The sequence below is a fragment of the Rhinoraja longicauda genome, chromosome 11, assembly GCF_053455715.1.
Source record: "Rhinoraja longicauda isolate Sanriku21f chromosome 11, sRhiLon1.1, whole genome shotgun sequence".
NCBI classification, from domain to species: domain Eukaryota; kingdom Metazoa; phylum Chordata; class Chondrichthyes; order Rajiformes; family Arhynchobatidae; genus Rhinoraja; species Rhinoraja longicauda.
In genome coordinates this window covers 54,078,055-54,101,819 of record NC_135963.1, presented here as the reverse complement: position 1 = coordinate 54,101,819, position 23,765 = coordinate 54,078,055, and the positions used below count along the sequence as shown (strand labels likewise).

The 23,765-nt window shown below is 42.9% G+C and overlaps 1 protein-coding gene across 1 annotated transcript in view; it reads left to right on the top strand.

Annotated features, from left to right (window-relative positions):
- The window catches only part of cdc73 (cell division cycle 73, Paf1/RNA polymerase II complex component, homolog (S. cerevisiae)), a 269,047-nt gene that overhangs the window by 28,283 nt on the left and 216,999 nt on the right, over positions 1-23,765 (top strand). Inside the window, exon 9 of the mRNA XM_078408040.1 lies at positions 617-695. Coding sequence (XP_078264166.1) covers positions 617-695 — 79 coding nt within the window. The remainder of the gene's footprint in view (positions 1-616; positions 696-23,765) is intronic.

The window sequence follows — 23,765 nt, the reverse complement described above, 5'->3', positions numbered from 1 at the left end:
GTCTTTTAGGACTAGAGGACTAACTTGCAAGCTTATGAGGTAAAAGTCAAGATGTGTCAATGAATTGTAGAGCTCTTTCCAAGGTTTCTTTGAGTAAATGGTCTCCTTTGCTGCTGTTATATATTTTATCTATGTATCAGTACCTCAATGTTCAGGAAAGAACTGCAGATGCTGGTTTAAATTGAAGGTAGACACAAAATGCTGGAGTAACTCAGCGGGACAGGCAGCGTCCATGGAGAGAAGGAATGAGTGATGTTTCGGGTTGAGAACCTTCTGAAGAAGAAGGGTCTCGACCCGAAACGTCACCCATTCCTTCTCTCCAGAGATACTGCTTGTCCCCCTGAGTTTCTCCAGCATTTTGTGTCTACCCTCAATGTTCAGTGGTACTTCCTGATGCAAACTGATAAAGGTAAGTACAACATTACAATCACCATGTCAAATGTGTCAAAACATTATCAAATAAATAGTTTGGCACTTAAAATATGCTAGCTAGCTAGCTAAATATAATTGAGAACCAAACTTGGCTCGTACTGACCCTGTAAACTTACTTTTCATTCAATCAGAATTTTTAGTGATTATATATTATTAAAAAGGTTCACTTTTTTAATATTTGCAGGACCCGGCACTTAGAAATAAACAGCCTATTCCAGCTGCATACAACAGATATGATCAGGAAAGATTCGCAAAGAAAGAAGGTGAATACGCATTAATCTCAAACGTGTCCATTTTATGCTTCATTTTATTTGTTTTTTCCCCTCTCACTCTCTGCTAAATGGGCATGTTTTTACCCTTTTTTGCTGCAATTCGGCAATATCTTGACATTCAGTTTAGAGGTTTGCCAGTGTATCATGTGATTGCCTGAAAACTGTTGTTTATATGACACAATTTCTAATTGGCAGCGAAGCTGACAGAAAAATGATATATTTTTTGAAATGTTAATTTGCAGCTCAGTGCATTATTAAATAGTTTGTTTACAGTTCAGGGAGATACTGTGTATGACTAGTATTGTGCCGAAGCTGCGAGGATCTTTTAGTTATGGTTGACATGCTATCCAGTTTTAATTCATGATAATTTGCATTCATAATTGTATTTAATGCATAAGATGACAAGAAATGCTTGCCTTGGATATTTTTTTGATCAATCATGCACTTAATGAAATGTATAAAAGAATGGTTTAATGAATCCCACATCAACACGTTTGTGACTGGATGCGGCTGAGCTTATTGGTTTTATAGTAAAATTGCTTTGTCATTTTAATGCTTTGCAGTGAAAGTGAATGTGACTTTCACCGTGCCACATCCGTAGCCACTTTATTGCTTTATCGGCACCCAGTTTTGTGGTTCGTTTTCTAAATTGCTTCTTTTGTTTCGCCGATCAATCTGCCAATAACTTGCAAATGTGAATGATGCAGAATCCTGTAGTGCCTCATAATATTTACGAACTTGGCACGCATTAGGCCCTCATGGAATAATAATTTATGTAGAGACACAATCTGCGGGCCAAATTAATGACGACTTTAAACTTTAGACTTTAGAGATACAGTGTGGAAACAAGCCCTTCGGCCCACTGAGTCCGTGTCAACCAGTGATTACCCCCTACGCAAGCACTATGCTACACACTAGGGACAATTTACTGAGGCCAATTAACCTACAAAGCTGCACGTCTTTGGAGTGTGGGAGGAAACCGGAGCACCCGGAGAAAACCCACTTGGTCACGGGGAGAACGTACAAACTCCGTACAGACAGCACCCTTAGTTAGGGTTGAACCCGTGTCTCTGGGGCTTTAAAGCAGCAACTCTACCGCTGCGCCACTGCTCCAGATTAATTTTATTATTTTTAATGCTTTGAGGCACATTATATTTAACTTAAAGAGAGTAAATATTATACCCTGAGGAACAACTATTCGTCTTGGAATTCCTCATTGAAACTTACTACAATTTCCCCTCAATGCAGGTGACATAGTAATTCAATAGGGAGATACCAGAAAGGAGTTCCATGGCAGTGAATATGCCGAATACAAGTAAATCCAATAAGTATAGTCTTGCAAGAGTTCCTGAATTATAAATAAATCAGTATTCCATGTACACATACATTTATAAAGTTTTAATACTTTAAATATTTTATGAAGTTTACAAACCAGAAAATCAATTGAACATCTTTTGGCATGAGAATATGAAATAATCATCTTGAATCCCAAAATCCAGGAAAAATTCCTGAATGCACCAATTAGTCATGTTTTCTGCTCTTGAAGATGAGCTAGTGATTGTGTTGGAAGTGGAGTTTGCTGTTGGAATGAAGTCTGCATCAAGTATTTCCACATGTAACTAGGTTTGAGACCTTTTTGTGTCATCCCAATGATATACTTCCACCAACTGAAACAAAATCTACCCTTCTGTAGTAAAATTGTTTCATTTAATGGAATCGCTGCTGCAGTGTACGCCTTTGTAGTTCAGATCCATTCAGAGTTTGATTGTATGATTTGCAATTAATTTACAATTACTTGCGTTTTGTTCGGTTAATTCAAATTGTAGTTGATGTTTCTCCTTTCTCATCCCTTTCTATTTTTGAATGGGTAACCTATTCCTGCACATCTTCAATTTTACAATGGGTTATCTACTTTGTGTTTGAAATAGCTCAATTTACAGCATAAGCTTGGGTATAGTTCTGATGTTCCAACCTACCCCATTGCAGACCTTGGACTTTTTCTCTGGAACTGTTAGACAATAGACAATAGACAATAGGTGCAGGAGTAGGCCATTCAGCCCTTCGAGCCAGCACCGCCATTCAATGCGATCATGGCTGATCACTCTCAATCAGTACCCCGTTCCTGCCTTCTCCCCATACCCCCTCACTCCGCTATCCTTAAGAGCTCTATCCAGCTCTCTCTTGAAAGCATCCAACGAACTGGCCTCCACTGCCCTCTGAGGCAGAGAATTCCACACCTTCACCACTCTCTGACTGAAAAAGTTCTTCCTCATCTCCGTTCTAAATGGCCTACCCCTTATTCTCAAACTGTGGCCCCTTGTTCTGGACTCCCCCAACATTGGGAACATGTTATCTGCCTCTAATGTGTCCAATCCCCTAATTATCTTATATGTTTCAATAAGATCCCCCCTCATCCTTCTAAATTCCAGTGTATACAAGCCCAATCGCTCCAGCCTTTCAACATACGACAGTCCCGCCATTCCGGGAATTAACCTAGTGAACCTACGCTGCACGCCCTCCATAGCAAGAACATCCTTCCTCAAATTTGGAGACCAAAACTGCACACAGTACTCCAGGTGCGGTCTCACCAGGGCCCGGTACAACTGTAGAAGGACCTCTTTGCTCCTATACTCAACTCCTCTTGTTACGAAGGCCAACATTCCATTGGCTTTCTTCACTGCCTGCTGAACCTGCATGCTTCCTTTCATTGACTGATGCACTAGGACACCCAGATCTCGTTGAACTCCCCCTCCTCCTAACTTGACACCATTCAGATAATAATCTGCCTTTCTATTCTTACTTCCAAAGTGAATAACCTCACACTTATCTACATTAAACTGCATCTGCCATGTATCCGCCCACTCACACAACCTGTCCAAGTCACCCTGCAGCCTTATTGCATCTTCCTCACAATTCACACTACCCCCCAACTTAGTATCATCTGCAAATTTGCTAATGGTACTTTTAATCCCTTCGTCTAAGTCATTAATGTATATCGTAAATAGCTGGGGTCCCAGCACCGAACCTTGCGGTACCCCACTGGTCACTGCCTGCCATTCCGAAAGGGACCCATTTATCCCCACTCTTTGCTTTCTGTCTGTCAACCAATTTTCTATCCATGTCAGTACCCTACCCCCAATACCATGTGCCCTAATTTTGCCCACTAATCTCCTATGTGGGACCTTGTCGAAGGCTTTCTGAAAGTCGAGGTACACCACATCCACTGACTCTCCCTTGTCAATTTTCCTAGTTACATCCTCAAAAAATTCCAGTAGATTTGTCAAGCATGATTTCCCCTTCGTAAATCCATGCTGACTCGGAATGATCCCGTTACTGCTATCCAAATGCTCAGCAATTTCGTCTTTTATAATTGACTCCAGCATCTTCCCCACCACTGATGTCAGACTAACTGGTCTATAATTACCCGTTTTCTCTCTCCCTCCTTTCTTAAAAAGTGGGATAACATTTGCTATCCTCCAATCCACAGGAACTGATCCTGAATCTATAGAACATTGAAAAATGATCTCCAATGCTTCCACTATTTCTAGAGCCACCTCCTTAAGTACTCTGGGATGCAGACCATCAGGCCCTGGGGATTTATCAGCCTTCAGTCCCATCAGTCTACCCAAAACCATTTCCTGCCTAATGTGGATTTCCTTCAGTTCCTCCATCACCCTAGGTTCTCCGGCCCCTAGAACATTTGGGAGATTGTGTGTATCTTCCTCAGTGAAGACAGATCCAAAGTAACGGTTTAACTCGTCTGCCATTTCTTTGTTCCCCATAATAAATTCCCCTGCTTCTGTCTTCAAGGGACCCACATTTGCCTTGACTATTTTTTTCCTCTTCACGTACCTAAAAAAACTTTTGCTATCCTCCTTTATATTATTGGCTAGTTTACCCTCGTACCTCATCTTTTCTCCCCGTATTGCCTTTTTAGTTAACTTTTGTTGCTCTTTAAAAGAGTCCCAATCCTCTGTCTTCCCACTCTTCTTTGCTATGTTATACTTCCTCTCCTTAATTTTTATGCTGTCCCTGACTTCCCTTGTCAGCCACAGGTGTCTCTTACTCCCCTTAGAGTCTTTCCACCTCTTTGGAATAAATTGATCCTGCAACCTCTGCATTATTCCCAGGAATACCTGCCATTGCTGTTCTACCGTCTTCCCTGCTAGGGCCTCCTTCCAATCAATTTTGGCCAGCTCCCGCCTCATGCCTCTGTAATCCCCTTTGCTATACTGTAATACCGACACTTCCGATTTTCCCTTCTGCCTTTCCATTTGCAGAGTAAAACTTATCATGTTGTGATCACTGCCTCCTAATGGCTCTTTTACCTCTAGTCCCCTTATCAGATCAGGATCATTACACAACACTAAATCCAGAATTGCCTTCTCCCTGGTAGGCTCCAGTACAAGCTGTTCTAAGAATCCATCTCGAAGGCACTCTACAAACTCTCTTTCCTGGGGTCCATTTCCAACCTGATTTTCCCAGTCTACCTGCATGTTGAAATCTCCCATAACCACAGTAGCATCACATTTTTGACACACCAATTTTATCTCCTGATTCAACTTGCACCCTATGTCGAGGCTACTGTTTGGGGGCCTATAGATAACTCCCATTAGGGTCTTTTTACCCTTACAATTTCTCATTTCTATCCATACTGATTCAACATCTCCTGATTCTATGTCACCCCTTGCAAGGGAATGAATATCATTCCTTACCATCAGAGCAACCCCACCCCCTCTGCCCACCTGTCTGTCTTTTCTATACGTTGTGTACCCCTGGATATTCAGTTCCCAGCCCTGGTCCTCTTGTAACCATGTCTCAGTGATCCCTACAACATCATACTTGCCCATGACTAACTGAGCCTCAAGCTCATCCACTTTATTTTTTATACTACGCGCATTTAAGTACAACACTTTAACTTCTGTATTTACCTCCTCTCTCACATCGTTCACAATTGGCCCTGCCCTTAATTTCTTTTCCGCTCTAGAACTTCTGTTCCCATTCTTCCGAGAGTCTTTTGCAATATCTCCTGTATTCCCTTTTACCTCATCTTCATATTCACAATTTGTTAACCCCTCCCCCCCACTACTTAGTTTAAAGCCACAGGTGTCACACTATCAAACCTGCCTGCCAGAATGTTTGTCCCCCTGCTGTTAAGATGCAACCCGTCCCTTTTGTACAAGTCACCCCTAGCCCAGAAGAGATCCCAGTGGTCCAGAAATCGAAATCCCTGCTCTCTGCACCAGCCCCTCAGCCATAAATTCATACCCTCTATCTCTCTGTTCCTGGCCTCACCAGCACGAGGTACCGGTAGCAGTCCAGAGATAACCACCTTCGACGTCCTACTGCTCAGTGCTTTTCCCAACTCTCTAAACTCCCGCTGTAGCACCTCCTTCCTCTTCCGCCCGACGTCATTCGTGCCCACGTGCACAACGACTTCAGGTTGATCGCCTTCCCTCACTAGGATTTTCTGAAGCCGGTCTGTGATGTGTTGAACCCTGGCACCAGGGAGGCAACAGACCATCCTCAAGTCCCTCCTGCTGCCACAGAATCTTCTGTCCGTCCCTCGGACTATGGAGTCACCGACCACTACGGCTCTTCCAGACTTCGGTCTCCCCTGTCGAGTATCCTTGCCAACAGGTCCGCCACTCGGACTGGAAACGTCTTCTGCCCCGACAGTTCCCAAGAGGGTATACCTATTTGCAATAGGCACAGCCACCGGGGTCTCCTGTAGTCCACGTCCACTCCCCCCTGAAACAGTCTCCCACCTTCGCTCGACCTGGACCCTTGGCGTGACAGCCTCACAATAGGTCCTGTCGAGGAAACTCTCGCATTCTCGGATGGCCCTGAGGTCATCCAACTGCCTCTGCAACTCCACCACACGTCCCTTCAGGAGCTGCACCTGGACACAGTTCTTGCAGGTGTAGCTCCCAGAAGCTCCAGCGACGTCCCTGTCTTCCCACATCCTGCAGGAAACACACCGCACCAACTTTTCCGCCATCACCTTGTGCCTATAACCAGCTCTGGCTTAAAACAATGGTATCCTCCTCACCTCAGCCTCCTCGCCGAAGACTCGCAGCCAAAGACTCGCACTTTTCTCACTGGGCACTTCCCTCACTGGGCTGCACCTGAACACGGCTGCACCCTTTTGCAAGTATTGCTTATATTACCAATTAAATTGCCTGATTGTCCAATTTACCTGACTTCTCACTTAAACTGGCACTTACTTTAGTGCTCAGCCAACGGGCGTCCTTGCTCTGCTCCCGGACTTTTGAAATTGACTACTAGCTTCCTTTTGGCGCTCTTTTTAAACTGCCTGCTCAACTGTGATTGGCACTTACTTTAGTGCTCAGCCAACGGGCGTCCTTGCTCTGCTCCCGGACTTTTGAAATTGACTACTAGCTTCCTTTTGGCGCTCTTTTTAAACTGCCTGCTCAACTGTGATTGGCACTTACTTTAGTGCTCAGCCAACGGGCGTCCTTGCTCTGCTCCCGGACTTTTGAAATTGACTACTAGCTTCCTTTTGGCGCTCTTTTTAAACTGCCTGCTCAACTGTGATTGGCACTTACTTTAGTGCTCAGCCAACGGGCGTCCTTGCTCTGCTCCCGGACTTTTGAAATTGACTACTAGCTTCCTTTTGGCGCTCTTTTTAAACTGCCTGCTCAACTGTGATTGGCACTTACTTTAGTGCTCAGCCAACGGGCGTCCTTGCTCTGCTCCCGGACTTTTGAAATTGACTACTAGCTTCCTTTTGGCGCTCTTTTTAAACTGCCTGCTCAACTGTGATTGGCACTTACTTTAGTGCTCAGCCAACGGGCGTCCTTGCTCTGCTCCCGGACTTTTGAAATTGACTACTAGCTTCCTTTTGGCGCTCTTTTTAAACTGCCTGCTCAACTGTGATTGGCACTTACTTTAGTGCTCAGCCAACGGGCGTCCTTGCTCTGCTCCCGGACTTTTGAAATTGACTACTAGCTTCCTTTTGGCGCTCTTTTTAAACTGCCTGCTCAACTGTGATTGGCACTTACTTTAGTGCTCAGCCAACGGGCGTCCTTGCTCTGCTCCCGGACTTTTGAAATTGACTACTAGCTTCCTTTTGGCGCTCTTTTTAAACTGCCTGCTCAACTGTGATTGGCACTTACTTTAGTGCTCAGCCAACGGGCGTCCTTGCTCTGCTCCCGGGTTGGGGGGGTCATGGACTGTTGCGCTTTTCAATGCTGTAAAACTTTATTCTGCACTCTGGTATTTTTCTCTCCGTTCTACCTGTTGTGCTTATGTATGGGTCGAATGTATTCATTCATGGTATTATCTGATTAGATTGCTTGCTGCATAAACAAGAGCCTTTCACTGTATGTCAGTACATGTGACAGTAATAAACCAAATAAAACTCCATTCTGCAGAGATGTCATCAGGCAAGTAACTAGCTCCATTGAGAAAGTATAAAATGAGGAAAGGGTTATAAATGCCTGCGATTTAAGCTGCAGCTCTGTTTGCTCCATAGTTCAGATGAAAAGGGTTGGTTATCGAGCACTTTTTAAATATTAAAATCAGAAACTATAACTTCTTTTGCCACAATAGCTTAAGAAACAAGAGAACTTGACCATTTGAAGGTTTGTTTATATATGGGGATATAACTATATTCTACAATTCAATCTCTGCAGGAAAGAACTGCAGATGCTGGTTTAAACCAAACTTAGACACAAAATGCTGGAGTAACTCAGGCAGCATCTCTGGAGAGAAGGAAGGGGCGATGTTTTGGGTTGAGACCCTTCAAACTGCCGCCACCCATTCCTTCTCTCCAGAGATGCTGCCTGTCCCGCTGAGTTACTCCAGCATTTTGTGTCCAAGTTCAATCTCTGTATTTAAAATACACTCTAAAAAACACTAGAGTTTGCAAAATAGTCTTTTTAAGAATGGAGAAGTGCCTTTGCCAATAAATTTACATCAGAGAGAACTTTTCATTATACGCCATCAAGCTTTATTGAAGGCCTACAGGTAAATATTTATTTTAGCTTCAGTAATGTCCACATTTCATTATTCCTGACGGAGCAGTGAGAAATATAGTGGAATTGCGTGGCAATGTAATGTTTCCTAATAGAAGAGTTGTTGACAACAGCCGATATCGATCTTCTTTGCACAACATGCTTCAGCTCAGTTCAATCAGTTTCTCACATGGGCAGTATTTCAAGTTTTAAACATTGAGCAGGGCTGTGTTTGCCTTCTGTTGTCAGTTTTATAGAGGATCATTGAATAGTTTCTGCTAGCGGTTTATTGCTTGTTTAGGATCTCTGCACCTGTATATTGAGACGCTGAAAACCAAGATGAGCTCTTCCACAGGACTTGCTTCTGAACACTGACCTACTGAAGCAAGCGGCCAGGTGTACAGTACATCTTTGTTTCAGGAACGGGTGGCATTAGTTATGAGCTGCCATCTACCTCATTGGAGACCCTCGGACTGACTATCTTTAATCGGACTTTACTGAAATTTATCTTGCACTATACGTTATTCCTTTATGTTAGGCCTGGATAGAGTGGAGAGGATGCTTCCATTAGTGAGAGTCTAGGACTAGAGGTCATAGCCTCAGAATTAAAAGACGTTCCTTTAGGAAGGAGGTGAGGTGAGGAGGAATTTCTTTAGTCGGAGGGTGGTGAATCTGTGGAATTCATTGCACAGAAGGCTGTGGAGGCCGTCAATCGATATTTTTAAGGCAGAGATAAATAGATTCTTGATTAGTACGGGTGTCAGGGGTTATGGAGAGAAGGCAGGAGAATATAGTTAACAGACCTCCCAACTCTTCCGAATTTGGCGGAAAGTTCCCGATTTCTTATTTTATTTCCGCCATTCTGATTTTTCTGCATAACACATGCCTCGCCGCTCGCCTTGCCTCGCCCCGCCCTGCTGCTCACTTTGCCTCTGGTCTCGCCTCGCCGCTGGCCCGGCCTCGCCGCTGAACTCGCCTAGCCTCGCCTCCCCACTGGTACTGATTGAGAATGACCAGCCATGATCACATTAAATGGTGGTGCTGGCTCGAAGGGCCGAATGGCCCACTCCTGCACCTATTGTCTATTGGCCCAGCCTCGCCCTGTCGCTGGTCCGGCCTTGCCCTGTCACTGGCCTGGCCTCGCCCTGTCACTGGCCCGGCCTCGCCGCTGGCCGCTGGCCTGGCCTGGCATCGCCTGTCGCCGCTGGTCTCGCCTGTCGCCGCTGCGGATCGTGAGGCCCATTGATGTTGAGAGGAGATGGGGGGTTAGGGTGCGGGGGAGGGGGGCAGTGGAGTGGGAGGAGGGAGTGGGGGTCAGGAGAGTGGAGGAAGGGAGGGAGAGAGTGGGGGTGGGAGGGGAGGGATGGGGGAATGGATTTGGGCGGAAAAGGGGAGGAGGGGAGGGGTGGGGTGGAGGGGGGGGGTGGGAGGGGGGTGATGGGGAGGTGGGGGCGAGTAGGGTTGGGGGGGTCATGGACCGTTGTGATTTGCTGTTGAAGACCACTGGAGCAAGTATGTCTTCAATTAAATTAGGTACGTGCAGTTTTTTGAATGAAACTCTTTCATCATAACTTAGTCGTACATTTTATGACCATTGTTCCTTTATTCAATCCCGAGAATTGGGATGGCAATGGAAAAAGCAAAATAGAAAAAACCAAACAAAACAATTTTTTCTTTGTTGTAAAAAGTATTTCTGTTCAATAACCTTTCTATAATAGTAGAATATACTCATGATAGGCCTGACATTGTACATGTAGTCCAAGGACTACAGACTGTTGGAAATAATAGTTGTTTTTCACACGTGAATGTAGTGCAACGCGTACGCGCATTAGGCGTGCATACTTTTCTTTGCTGAAAAGTTGCATTACGTGCCATATTATGAATTTTGATGTAAAATTCTGAATTTTGGACATCAAAATTCTGAATTTGTAAAATCAAATGTTGGGAGGTGTGAGTTAAGGCGGAAAGATAGATCAGCCATGGTTGAATGGCGGAGTAGACTTGATGGTCCGAATAGCCTAATTCTGCTCCTATCACGTATGAACTTATTTGCTTTATCCTGTATCTATACTACGGACGACTTGATTGGAGTCATGTGCAGTCTTCCTGCTGACTGGATAGCATGCAACAAAAAGCTATTCACTGTATCTTGGTACACATGACAATAAACACAACTAATCTAGCATTGAAGTCCCATGCAAAAGCTAAAAGTAAATAATTTATTTTACTTCCATGTTTTAACTTATTTGTAAGCCCCACGGTGTTTTAAATCAGTACCTTTTTTAATATTTACAATTTTGTCAAGCTTTTAAAAATTGAATTGTGCAAACATTTGAACAGTTTTGAAATGTCTCTGAGTTATCAGAAGCATTTAAAAATGGTTCCAATAACCTTTGAAGAGAGCGAGTGGGAAAAGGTCAAGGCATTTTGGGTTGGGGCCTTGGGATCAGACTTCACTGCATACAAGCTTGGTGTTCCTTGCACGAGAAAAACATGTCGAGGGGTGGCTCTCCATATCTGCAACAGTTGGGCAGCAAGTCCGACTTTCTTGATTAGATTCTAAGTACGCGTAGAGGCACTGACTTTAATGGATAAATATCTGTGGCAATTAGCACATCTGTAGAATGCGATTTTTGTTCAGCCATAGTGGAATTTGTAATTTTTTTGAGTTGATTTCAAAGTGGTGAACTTGGTCAATGCATTAGTGCTCAAAGAATATCAGGACTTCGGCAACCTGTTTTTTCCCCCACGTCAGTGGATATTATTTTCGACTGGAATTGTAGTTCATTTATCACCAGATTTATTCCACTCCCAAGACCAATTTCACCCCCCCCCCCCCCCCATTGCAATGAAAGGTCTATGGTTAATGCAAAATACACATTAAATTTATATGCTGTAGGATAAATTGTTATTGTGAATTTAATTTTCTAAAAAACTCCCCACAGTGCCCTCCATAATGTTTGGGACAAAGACTCATCATTTATTTATTTGCCTCTGGACTCCACAATCTGAGATTGTAATAGAAAAAAATCACATGTGGTTAAAGTGCACATTGTCAGATTTTATTAAAGGGTATTTTTATTCATTTTGGTTTCACCATGGAGAAATTACAGCTGTGTTCATACATAGTTCCCCCTCATTTCAGGGCACCATAATGTTTGGGACACGTGGTTTCACAGGCTTGTAATTGCTCAGGTGTGTTTAATTGCCTCCTTAATGCAGGTATAAGAGAGCTCCCAGCACCTAGTCTTTCCTCCAGTCTTTCTATCACCTTTGGAAACTTTTATTGCTGTTTATCAACATGAGGACCAAAGTTGTGCCAATGAAAGTCAAAGAAGCCATTATGAGACTGAGAGACATGAATAAAACTTTTAGAGACATCAGCCACACCTGAGGCTTACCAAAATCAACTGTTTGGTACATCATTAAAAAGAAAAAGAGCACTAGTGAGCTTAGTAATTGCAAAGGGACTGGCAGGCTAAGGAAGACCTCCACAGCTGATGACAGAAGAATTATCTCTGTAATAAAGAAAAACCCCGAAATACCTGTTCGACAGATCAGAAACACTCTTCAGAAGTCAGGTGTGGATTTGTCAATGACCACTGTCTGCGGAAGACTTCATGAACAGAAATACAGAGGCTATACTGCAAGATGCAAACCACTGGTTAGCTGCAATAATAGGATGGCCAGGTTACAGTTTACCAAGAAATACTTAAAAGAGCAACCACAGTTCTGGAAAAAGGTCTTGTGGACAGATGAGACAAAGATTAACTTATATTAGAGTGATGGCAAGAGCAAAGTATGGAGGAGAGAAGGAACTGCCCAAGATCCTAAGCATACCACCTCATCTGTGAAACACGGTGGTGGGGGTGTTGTGGCCTGGGCATGTATGGCTGCTGAAGGTACTGGCTCACTTATCTTCATTGATGATACAACTGCTGATGGGAGCAGCATAATGACTTCTGAAGTGTATAGACACATCCTATCTGCTCAAGTTCAAACAAATGCCTCAAAACTCATTGGCCGGCGGTTCATTCTACAGCAAGATAATAATCCCAAACATACTGCTAAAGCAACAAAGAAGTTTTTCAAAGCTAAAATATGGTCAATTCTTGAGTGACCAAGTCAATTACCTGATCTGAACCCAATTGAGCATGCCTTTTATATGCTGAAGAGAAACCTGAAGGGGACTAGCCCCCAAAACAAGCCTAAGCTCAAGATGGCTGCAATACAGGCCTGGCAGAGCATCACCAGAGAAGACGCCCAGCAACTGGTGATGCCCATGAATCACAAACTTCAAGCAGTCATTACATGCAAAGGATATGCAACAAAATACTAAACATGACTACTTTCATTTACATGACCTTGCTGTGTCCCAAATATTATGGTGTCCTGAAACGAGGGGACTATGTATAAACACTGGCTTAATTTCTATGTGGTGAAACCAAAATGTATAAGGATGGCCTTTATTAAAATCTGACAATGTGCACTTTAACCACATGTGATTTTTTTTTCCTCTATTACAAATCTCAAATTGTGGAGTACAGAGGCAAATAAATAAATGATGGGACTTTGTCCCAAACATTATGGAGGGTACTATATTTAAAGAGTGAAGAAAACATTGTAAAATGACAAACTGAGTCGCAGGGAAACGTGAATGTTAAATCATCTCCTCTGCTCATTGGTTACAGAAATTCTCAGAGTAGGAATTTTGAATGAACTGTTTCAGTTGAACACATTGCATACACGCAGAGGAGAAATTTAAAAGGAAATGAAGGCCTGAGCTACGGAGGAGTTTGAGCATTCTTATTCCTTGGAGCGCAGGAGGCTAAGCAATGATCTTGTAGAGGTGTATAGATAGGGCGAATGCATGGTCTTCAGGAGAATAACCTGTAACCAATATTTACCAGGCTTTGTTCTGCCCCCACCTCATTTCCAGCATTCTATCCCCTACTCCGATAGTCCGAAGAAGGTCCTGACCCGAAACGTCATCATTCCATTCCCTCCACAGATTCTACCGAACACATTGAGCTCCTCCAGCACTTAGTGTTTTGGCCAAGGTTTCAGCATCTGCAGTTCCTTGTGTCTTTATTAATATTGAATTTGTTCGGTATTCATAAGTAATCTGGGAAGTAAAATAATAGTTATGGAATCCTTTTGTCCTGTAGCAAGTGTGTGTTTTGCTGTTGGAATTGTGCATTTGTGTGTTTTGCAGTTCATTTTGATATCATGTCATTACTTTTGCAATTGTTTTTCAGTGTTATGTTGAATGAATTATTTTCATTGTTTTGTTTGTTTATGGAAGAATAGATCGGCTTGAATGCTTTTTAAAATAGTTTTTAGCTTTAATTTGACGTAAGTTTCAAAAGACAAATCCATTGTTAGAAAAACGTAGGCTCATTTTAACAGCATTGCCTTATTGAAAGGATGGGTTTTAAAACGATCTATAATAATTATCGTGGTTTATTTGTATTAGCTGGAGGCCAACAGTGAAGCACTTGAAGCTGGAACAGGGCAATTTTGTTCTGTTTGGCTGAGTTATCTTGCATCAGTGTAATGAACTGGGAGGATAAAAACGACCTATATAATTAACTAAAAAGCATTGTTTTAATACAAATTAAGTGTGAGCAGTAACAATGATTATTCCACATGAACTATCCTAAAGCAAAGGCTAGAAAGAGATCAGGATTTGAAGGATGAGTGGATAGCATTGCTACTGGGAATTGAAGTTTATATTTTGTTTTAACAAAGTATTATTTAATTTGCTTTAGTTTTTCCTCGTGGGAACACAAAATCCTGAGTTGCGGATGTAATGATCTGAAAAGGAAAAGGAAATGAAAGTGCTGGAAATCTGAAAGAATGACAATGGGGGAAATGGTAACAGAGGGAACATTTCATGTCAGTATGCCTTCAGAATTGGAAAATTGTCAGTTGTAAAGAAAAGGAAGGGTGTGGGAGAATAAAATGTCTGCCAATAATAATAATAATAATAATAATAATAATAATAATTTTATTTGTCATATGTAGGTTGGCACAGGGTCAACGATACAATGAAATGTATTTGACAAGACAACGGGTCACCTCAGCAGTAATATTCCAATGATAATTAAGATTAAAATGACATTAGTATGGTAAAAAGACAATATTAAAATAATCAACATATATGATTTGAAATGTGTTTATGAGCTCAGAAGCCTGATGGCCTGATGATAGAAACTGTTCTTAAGTCTGACACAGCCGTACTCCTGTATCGTCTGCCTGACGGTAACAAGGAGAACAGCCTGCGTGCTGGGTGGCTGTGGTCCTTGATGATGCTGCGTGCCTTCCGCATGCACCGCCGGTAGAATATGTCCTGAATGGCCGGGAGACAGTTGCCAGTGATGTGCTGTGCCATCTTCACCACTCTCTGTAGTTGTCCAGGTGACAGTTAATTTCAATCCCATATAAGAGAAAAATGATTGTTTGTTAACCTTAGCTGATCTCTCAGCAGATGTTGCAAAGTGAATGTGGGCAGTAGAGAGAAAAAAAACCATGCAGGAACTGAGAATGCAAGAATGACTGAAAATCTGAAATAAAAGAGAATGCTGTAAATACGTAACAGAGCAGGTGTTCTTTTCCAGACAGGATAGACCAAATCAGTGTAACAGGAGGATAATCATGTACCAGAACTTGTAAAAGTGAGAAGGTGGTGGATGGAAGACAAGATGGTGTTCATTAAGGTTACATTGCAGCAGTGTAAGAGGCCAAGGACAGCTCAGCCTGGGAATGGGCTGGAGAATTAAAGTTCAGGGTGAATAAAATCTCTGGGCTCATGGTGACTAAAATCAGCACGGTGGTGCAGAGATAGAGTTGCTGCCTTACTGTGCCAGAGACCTGGGTTTGATCCCGACCATGGGTGCAGAGCAATGCGGTCTGTACAGAGTTTGTATGTTCTCCCTGTGACCAATTTGATATTTTCCGGGCGCTCTGGTTTCCTCCCACACTCCAAACGGCATACATGTTTATAGGTTACTTAGCTTTGTTAAAAGTGTAAATTGTTCATAGTGTGTAGGATGGTGCTAGTGTACGGGGTGGTCGCTGGTCGGCACGGACTCAATGGGCCGAAGGGCCTGTTTCCGCGCTGTATCTCTGAAGTCTAAGTGGTTATGATTGTGGCAAATACTGAGGAAGGATGATCGGCAGGAATGTTGGTTAGATTGGGAGCGTTATTTTTTTAACTTGAGCATATGTACTCGCTTTTTTGAATCAGTCTATTGCGTATCGATCGAAGGTAGCATTTTAAATTCATTTTTCTCTAAAGTATGTTATTTGTTTCAAAATGACTGAGGATAAGCAGGAGATGAAGATTTGTCAGAAGAATACACTCTTCATCTTGTGAGAAGGATAAAGTGAGATGCAAAAGGTAGAAGGTGCAATGAAACACCAGCATCCATTATTTGCCCCGAACGTTTTTGCATTGTATTGAATTAAATTCTGTGTTAAATTTCTTGGGCATGTAGATATGTTCAGGCTGCGTGGAGGATGTGCAAGTGCTATGTATTTGGATGCATAATTTTAAACACGAAGGAGTCTTTTGCAGATATTTTAGTTTAGTTTAGAAATACAGCGCAGAAACAGGCCCTTCAGACCACCGAGTCTGCACCGACCAGCGATCCCCACACACTGATGCTATCCTACACACGCTAGGGACAATTTATACCAAGGTACATTTATACCAAACTAATTAACCTACAAACCTGTGTGTCTTTGGAGTGTGGGAGGAAACCGAAGATCTCAGGGGAAGAGAAACCGACGGTCACGGGGAGAACTCCTTACGGACAAGCACGCATAGCCAGGATCGAACCTGCGTCTCTGGCGCTGTAAGGCAGTAGCTCTATCGCCATGCCACTGTGCCGCCCCTAAAAGAAAATATTGCTGAAGCTGCAGGCTAAGAGGAAGACCATAGTTTTTTTTCAACGATAGAATTAAAAGAGAGATGACAATTTTAACATTGGTACTGACAATTGGGAAACGGCTGCTGAAGATGGGGAAGGTGAAGAAAAAACCTTTAGGTGGGAACGAAGCACCGCGATAGCATGTAGGTCAAGACCCTGGAGGCCAGGTGCCAATGCCACAAAATGGTCAACGGGAACAACACACTCCCCAATCCAACGGCCAGAGACAACTTCACCTGTGGTGAGCTGTGGAAAGGTCTGGCTGTCAAGGACAGGCCTAGTCAGCCACAGCAGTGAATGCAGCCACAGATGGAACATTCCCCCCTCCAAACAGGCCAACGTCAAAGCCGCACCATCATCTCCCGCAGATAGACGGGTGCCAGCTCGGTAGATTATGGTCACACATGAGCTTTATGAGAAGCATCACAACCAGAAATTGATTAAGAATGTACAATCTCTCTCCACAAGAAACGAATGATGAGAATAGCGTCTGTGAATTGGAGCTGAATCAGCAAGCAAGAGAAAGGATTAGAAGGTTATTCCATAAAAGAGAGTCAATGAATGAATGAATGAATGAATAAGTTTATTGGCCAAGTATGTGCATATGCAAGGAATGTGCCTTGGTGCTCCGCTCACAAATGACAACACAAACATACAGTTAACAATTAAGAATAAGGCATAAACTCATCAAAACAATAAGGATCCACCATTACGATCTAAACATGTGGGTGAAAATAAACCAGAGCGAAAAAGAGACTACAGACTTTGGTTATTGAGTAGAACTATCACTTGTGGAAAGAAGCTGTTTTTATGTCTGGCTGTGGCTGCTTTGACAGTCCGGAGTCGCCTTCCAGAGGGAAGTGCTTCAAAGAGTTTGTGGCCAGGGTGAGAGGGGTCAGAGATGATCTTGCCCGCTCGCTTCCTGGCCCTTGCAGTGTACAGTTCGTCAATGGGGGGAAGGTTGCAGCCAACAACCTTCTCAGCTGTGCGATCGATCAGTTGCAGCCTCCGGATGTCGTGCTTGGTGGCTGAGCCAAACCAGACCATGATGGAGAAGGTGAGGACGGACTCATTGACAGCAGTATAGAATTGGACCATCATTGCCTGTGGCAGATTGTGTTTCCTCAGTTGCCGCAGGAAGTACATCCTCTGTTGCGCCTTTTTGACTGTGGAGTCGATGGTGGCCCCCCATTTAAGGTCCCTGGAGATGATGGTTCCAAGGAACTTAAATGACTCCACAGATGTGACTATGGTGTTGTCGAGTGGGAGGAGGGGAGGGGGTCAAGAGTGTTTTATTGTCATATATCCCAGAATAGAACAATGAAATTCTTACTTGCAGCAGCACAAAGATATGTCGACATCAAATAAATAGACAATAATAGTGCAAAAATAATGTCCCTGTGTCTATATAGTTTGGAGCCTATTTGGAGGTTGTAGTGTTTAATGGTCTTGTGGTCATGGGGAAGAAACTTCTATTGAACCTGGACGTTGTGGTTTTGAGGCTCCGATACCACCCTTCTGATGGCAGGAGTGAGCAGGGTGGTGAGGGTCTCTGATGCTGGCTGTCTTTTTGAGGCAGCAACTCTTGTTGATCCCTTCGATGCTGGGAGCTATTAATGAATGGGTTAACGCTTATAAGATGCATTAATGCAATCAGGTCGGTCGGGCTGAAGGGCCTGGTTTTGATAAACGCAGTTATAATATTTAAACATTGTTTTTATTTTTTGTTAGAATTTGCTTTTTTAAATGTAATTATCTTTTGGTTGAATTATTGCACTTTGTTCAACTTAAAGAAGTGAAAGTACAAATGACACCCCTCTGTCTACTGGAAATGGTGAGCTTGTTCGGTCATGAGGGGCATTGTTTTTATTTCAGAAAGGAAATAGCCACATGACCACTGTATGGATTTGTTCATGAGAAGATGTTTCAGGATACTGGGAGTGTAAAAGATCATATGCAGTTTAATGACAAATGCAAATATTATTTCACTGGTGCAATCTCTGCCTTGTTCCAGTAGACGAATACATTATTAAGCTTTGATTTTAGAGATCATTGCAGAATAAACATTGGAGAAAAACAATCTTAGTTTTTGATAGAAAATCTAGCAATTTCTATATTTTTCTTTGGTTAATTTTATTTTGCAGTTGAGAAAGTCAGAAAATAAATGTAAGAATGTTAGGTCAAAAAGTAGAATTCAATTTAGAGGTCAATTAACAAAATATATTTCTGTTTGAGGCAAGAAAGCGCCATTGTCAGTTTTTATTTATATATAGGTTTAGCAGGTTGTGAACTTTCATAACTTGCTCTTGCTGATATTGACCATGAGATTCAAATCGCTCAATTGGCTTCAGCTCCACTAAACTCGAACTATATTTAAGTATTATTGGAAATCCATAATCTGGTAAGTGGCTGACATAGGACAAGGACAAACCTTATCTGGGATGTACCTTGGAATCTTTAAAGAGCTGGGCTTCTACAATGATTATGGAGGTTACTGACCATATTTAGTTTAGAGACCCAGTATGGAAACAGGCTCTTTGGCCCACTGAGTCCACATCGATTATCGATCACCAGTTGACACTAGTTCTGCGTTATCCCACTTTCTCATCCACTTCCTAACACACTAGAGGCAATGTACAGAGGGCCAATTAACCTGCAAACGCACTCGTCTTTGGGATGTGGATGGAAACCAGAGCTCCCGGGGGAAACCCAGTTGGTTGGTCACAGGGGAATTGCAAACTCTGCGAGGTCGAGATCAAACCTGGGTGTCTGGCGCTGTGAGGTAGTGGCTCTACCAACCACGCGACAGTGCTGTTCTATTAATATTGTAGTTTCATTTGTGAAATGCCATCTGGAAAATGTAGGGTTAGATTAAAATGTGATAACTCTGCTTCCTCAAACAGAGTTGTATGGCTTTTCAAAGACTGCTTAAATCAGCATGTTTTAAAGGTATTTTTTATTATGCTTAAATGGCAGTCCTCTTTTCACAAAATGCAACACCTGACACCATCAATTAATTTTAATATGTTCCTTCATCTGTAGCAGATATTTGCAGACTTTAAGGTAGCCAATTTCAATATGATGGTGTTCAGATTGGCAGAATATTTTTATAATTGTATCCATAAACTATGCTATAAAGGAAACAATTTCCTCATGTTGGTATATTTAAAGATTAGTATTTGAAGCCAAATGTTGATTCTTTCTAATTTGGAGCAATAACAGTTAATGCCTTCATGGGATGTGAGTATTACTGGGCAGGCTGTCATTTGTCGTTTAATTGCCTCTGATCTGAGTGAGTTGCTGAGTTAGTTTAGAGGTCAGCCAAGAGGCAACTGCATCGCTATGGGTCACAGTGGAAATAAAATGTATGGGCAGCAGATTTTCTGCCCTGAAGGATTTGCTAATCCAAATGGGTTTCTGTTTTTAAATACAAAACCGACTTTGGCTTTTCATTCCAGTTTATTTATGACTTGAATTAAATATTTCCAGAAAATTCCAATGAATTCCCAATCTTCCAATTTACCTCTCACATCCCAATTTGTGCTGGGATTCAAATTCGGGTTTCCATGGCACTGAGTTTGAGTTTAGTTTATTTTCACGTGCACTGAGTTATGGTGAAGACCTTTTGTTGTGTGCTAACCAGTCAGCAGAAAAATATACATAGTTCCAATCGAGCCATCCACAGTGTACAGATACATGATAAAGGGAATAATGTGAATAACGTTTAGTGTAAGATAAAGCCAGTAAAGTCTGATCAAAGATGGTCCGAGGCTCTCCAATGAGGTAGATAGTAGTTCAGGACTGCTGTCTAGTTGTTGGCAGGGTGGTTCAGTTGCCCGATAACAGCTGGGAAGAAACTGTCCCTGAATCTAGAGGTGTGCGTTTTCACTCTGCTATACTTTTTTGCCCGAGGGGAGAGGAGGGAGTGGCCAGGGTGCGACTTGTCCTTGATTATGCTGCTGGCCTTTCCGAGGCAGCGTGAGCTATAAATGGAGTCAATGGAAGGGAGGTTGGTTTGTGTGAAGATCTGGGCTGCGCCCACAATTCTCTGTAATTTCTTGCTGTCTTGGATGGAGCTGTTCCCAAACCATGCTGTGAAGCATCCCGATACAACACTTTCTACGGTGCATCTGTAGAAGTTGGTGAGGCACTGACATGAGTTTACTACTTAATCAGTGTGAATTCATTATGTATAACTAAATCAAGAGAAATTAAGCATCTGCAGAATTCTCACCACCTTTATTTGGTGTCTATTTTCCTCCTGTTAGTTTTGCCAAGATTCAGTTCCTGATTCAAGGGAACAGTCCTCGATGTGCTCCTGCAGATTTCTGCAGATGCACCATGGAAAGCATACTGTCGGGTGTCTCCGACACCAAATTCCATCCTGCCCTTACATATACCTGGACTATCTCCGACTTAGCAACATACTGTCGGGTTGCATCAGTTTGGCCACAGCTCTGTTCAAGTCAGCAAGAAATTGCAGAGAGCTGTAGATGTAGCCGAGACCATCTCACAGACAAGGCTTCCGACCATTGATTCTATCCACATTTCACACTGCCTTGGGAAAGCAGCCAACGTAATCGTATACTTGTCCCACCCCGGTCATTCTTCCTTCTCCCTGCTCCCCTCGGGCAGAAGATGCAGAAGCTTGAAAGTGTGCACCAGCAGACTCAGGAACAGCTTCTTCCCCTCTGTTATCAGGCTTCTAAACAGTCCTTCCATAAGCCAGGGTACTGCCTCCACAGCCTTCTGTGGTAAAAAAAAATCCATAGATTCGCCATCCTCTGACTAAAGAAATGTCTCCTCATCTCCTTCCTATAAGAACATCCTTTAATTCTGAGGCTATGACCTCTAGTCCTAGACTCTCACACTTGTGGAAACATCCTCTACACAGCCACTCTTTCCAAGCCTTTCACTATTCTGTATGTTTCTTCTAAACTCCAGCGAGTACAGGCCTAGTGCCGACAAACGCTCATCATAGGTTAACCTACTAATTCCTGATAAATGAAAGGGTCAATAAAAGCATTGAAGTTATCTTTGGCCAACAATTCCCATTGCAATCAATGCAGTTCTTAAATTCTATGATTAACGTTGGGATTTGTATATTAATATTGTCACACGTAACATGATATAGTGAAAATGTTTTGCGTGCTTTCCAGGAAGATCGTACGATACATGAATCGCAAAAGAGAAAAAAACAAGTGTAGAATATCATTGTATATGTGCAGAGAAAGTGCAGATTAAACAAAAAGTTTAAGGGCTGCAACAAGGTAGATTGGAAGATTGGGAGTAGATCTTTGGCATGCAAGAGGTCCCAGTCAAGAGTCTGTTAACTTCAAGGAAGAAGTTGTTCTTGAATCTTGTGGTACATGCTTTCAAGCTTTTATATTGTTTCTGCCCGACAGGAGAAGGGAGAACAGAGAATGGCCGGGGTTGTAAGTGATTGTTGATTATATTGACTGCTTTCTTGAGGCAGCGTGAAGTATAGATGGAGTCTTTGTGAGGTTATCCGCTTTGGTGGTAGGAATAGGAAGGCAGATTATTATCTGAATGGTGTCAAGTTAGGAAAAGAGGACGAACAACGAGATCTGGGTGTCCTAATGCATCAGTCACTGAAAGGAAGCATGCAGGTACAGCAGGCAGTGAAGAAAGCCAATGGAATGTTGGCCTTCATAACAAGAGTTGAGTATAGGAGCAAAGAGGTCCTTCTGCAGTTGTACAGGGCCCTAGTGAGACCGCACCTGGAGTACTGTGTGCAGTTTTGGTCTCCAAATTTGAGGAAGGATATTCTTGCTATTGAGGGCGTGCAACGTAGGTTTACTAGGTTAATTCCCGGAATGGCGGGACTGTCGTATGTTGAAAGACTGGAGCGACTAGGCTTGTATACACTGGAATTTAGAAGGATGAGAGGGGATCTTATCGAAACATATAAGATTATTAAGGGGTTGGACACGTTAGAGGCAGGAAACATGTTCCCAATGTTGGGGGAGTCCAGAACAAGGGGCCACAGTTTAAGAATAAGGGGTAGGCCATTTAGAACGGAGATGAGGCAAAAACTTTTTCAGTCAGAGAGTTGTGAATCTGTGGAATTCTCTGCCTCAGAAGGCAGTGGAGACCAATTCTCTGAATGCATTCAAGAGAGAGCTAGATAGAGCTCTTAAGGATAGCGGAGTCAGGGGGTATGGGGAGAAGGCAGGAACGGGGTACTGATTGAGAATGATCAGCCATGATCACATTGAATGGTGGTGCTGGCTCGAAGGGCTGAATGGCCTACTTCTGCACCTATTGTCTATTTATGGGGGAAGGCTGGTTTGTGAGATGGATGGGCAGCATTCAGAACTCTTTTTGCAGTCTTGGGCAGAATGGTTGTCATACCAAGCGATGCTTTATGTGGAGAGCCATTATTGTAGATGCATCAATCCAATGATGCATGTACAAATTATTGTGTCAATGGAGACATGCTGAATTTCCTTCGCCCTCTGATGAAATGGTGAATGGTGATGTTGGTGTTCTTCCTTAGCTGTAGTTTCAATGTGGTTGTACCACGTGGTTTCAGTGTGGTGGATAAATTGTTGGTGATATTCACTCCTAGAAAGCTAATGTGTAAGATACTGGAGAGTTCCCCAAAGACCAGACTGGGAATAACTGTTTCCCCAGTCGACTCCATTTGGAATCCAGCTGTGGATCAGACTTGTTTGTTGAATCTGGTCCAATGTTACTAGTGATATTTACCTGGTCTACTACAAATAGATGTAGCTCTTAGGGCTAAAGGAATCAAGAGGATATGGAGAAAAAGCAGGAACAGGGTACTTATTTTAGATGATCAGCCATGATCATATTGAATGGCGATGCTAGCTCGAAGGGCCGAATGGCCTACTCCTGCACTATTTTTCCATGCTTCTGTAAATGTCATTCTAAGTAATTGATCATCTTGTCTTCCAAATTTATCGGCAATGACACCCCATAGTTTCTCCTTCTCCCACTATCCCCCTCTCCCCCCCCCCCCCCACTCCCCCCCCAGACTGACTATCGCATCGGGAGAGAAACGTCACCTATCCATGTTCCCCAGAGATGCTGCCAGAGCCGCTGAGTTACCCCAGCACTTTGCATCTGTACGTGCGTCGGAATACTTGACATCTTGTCTCCAG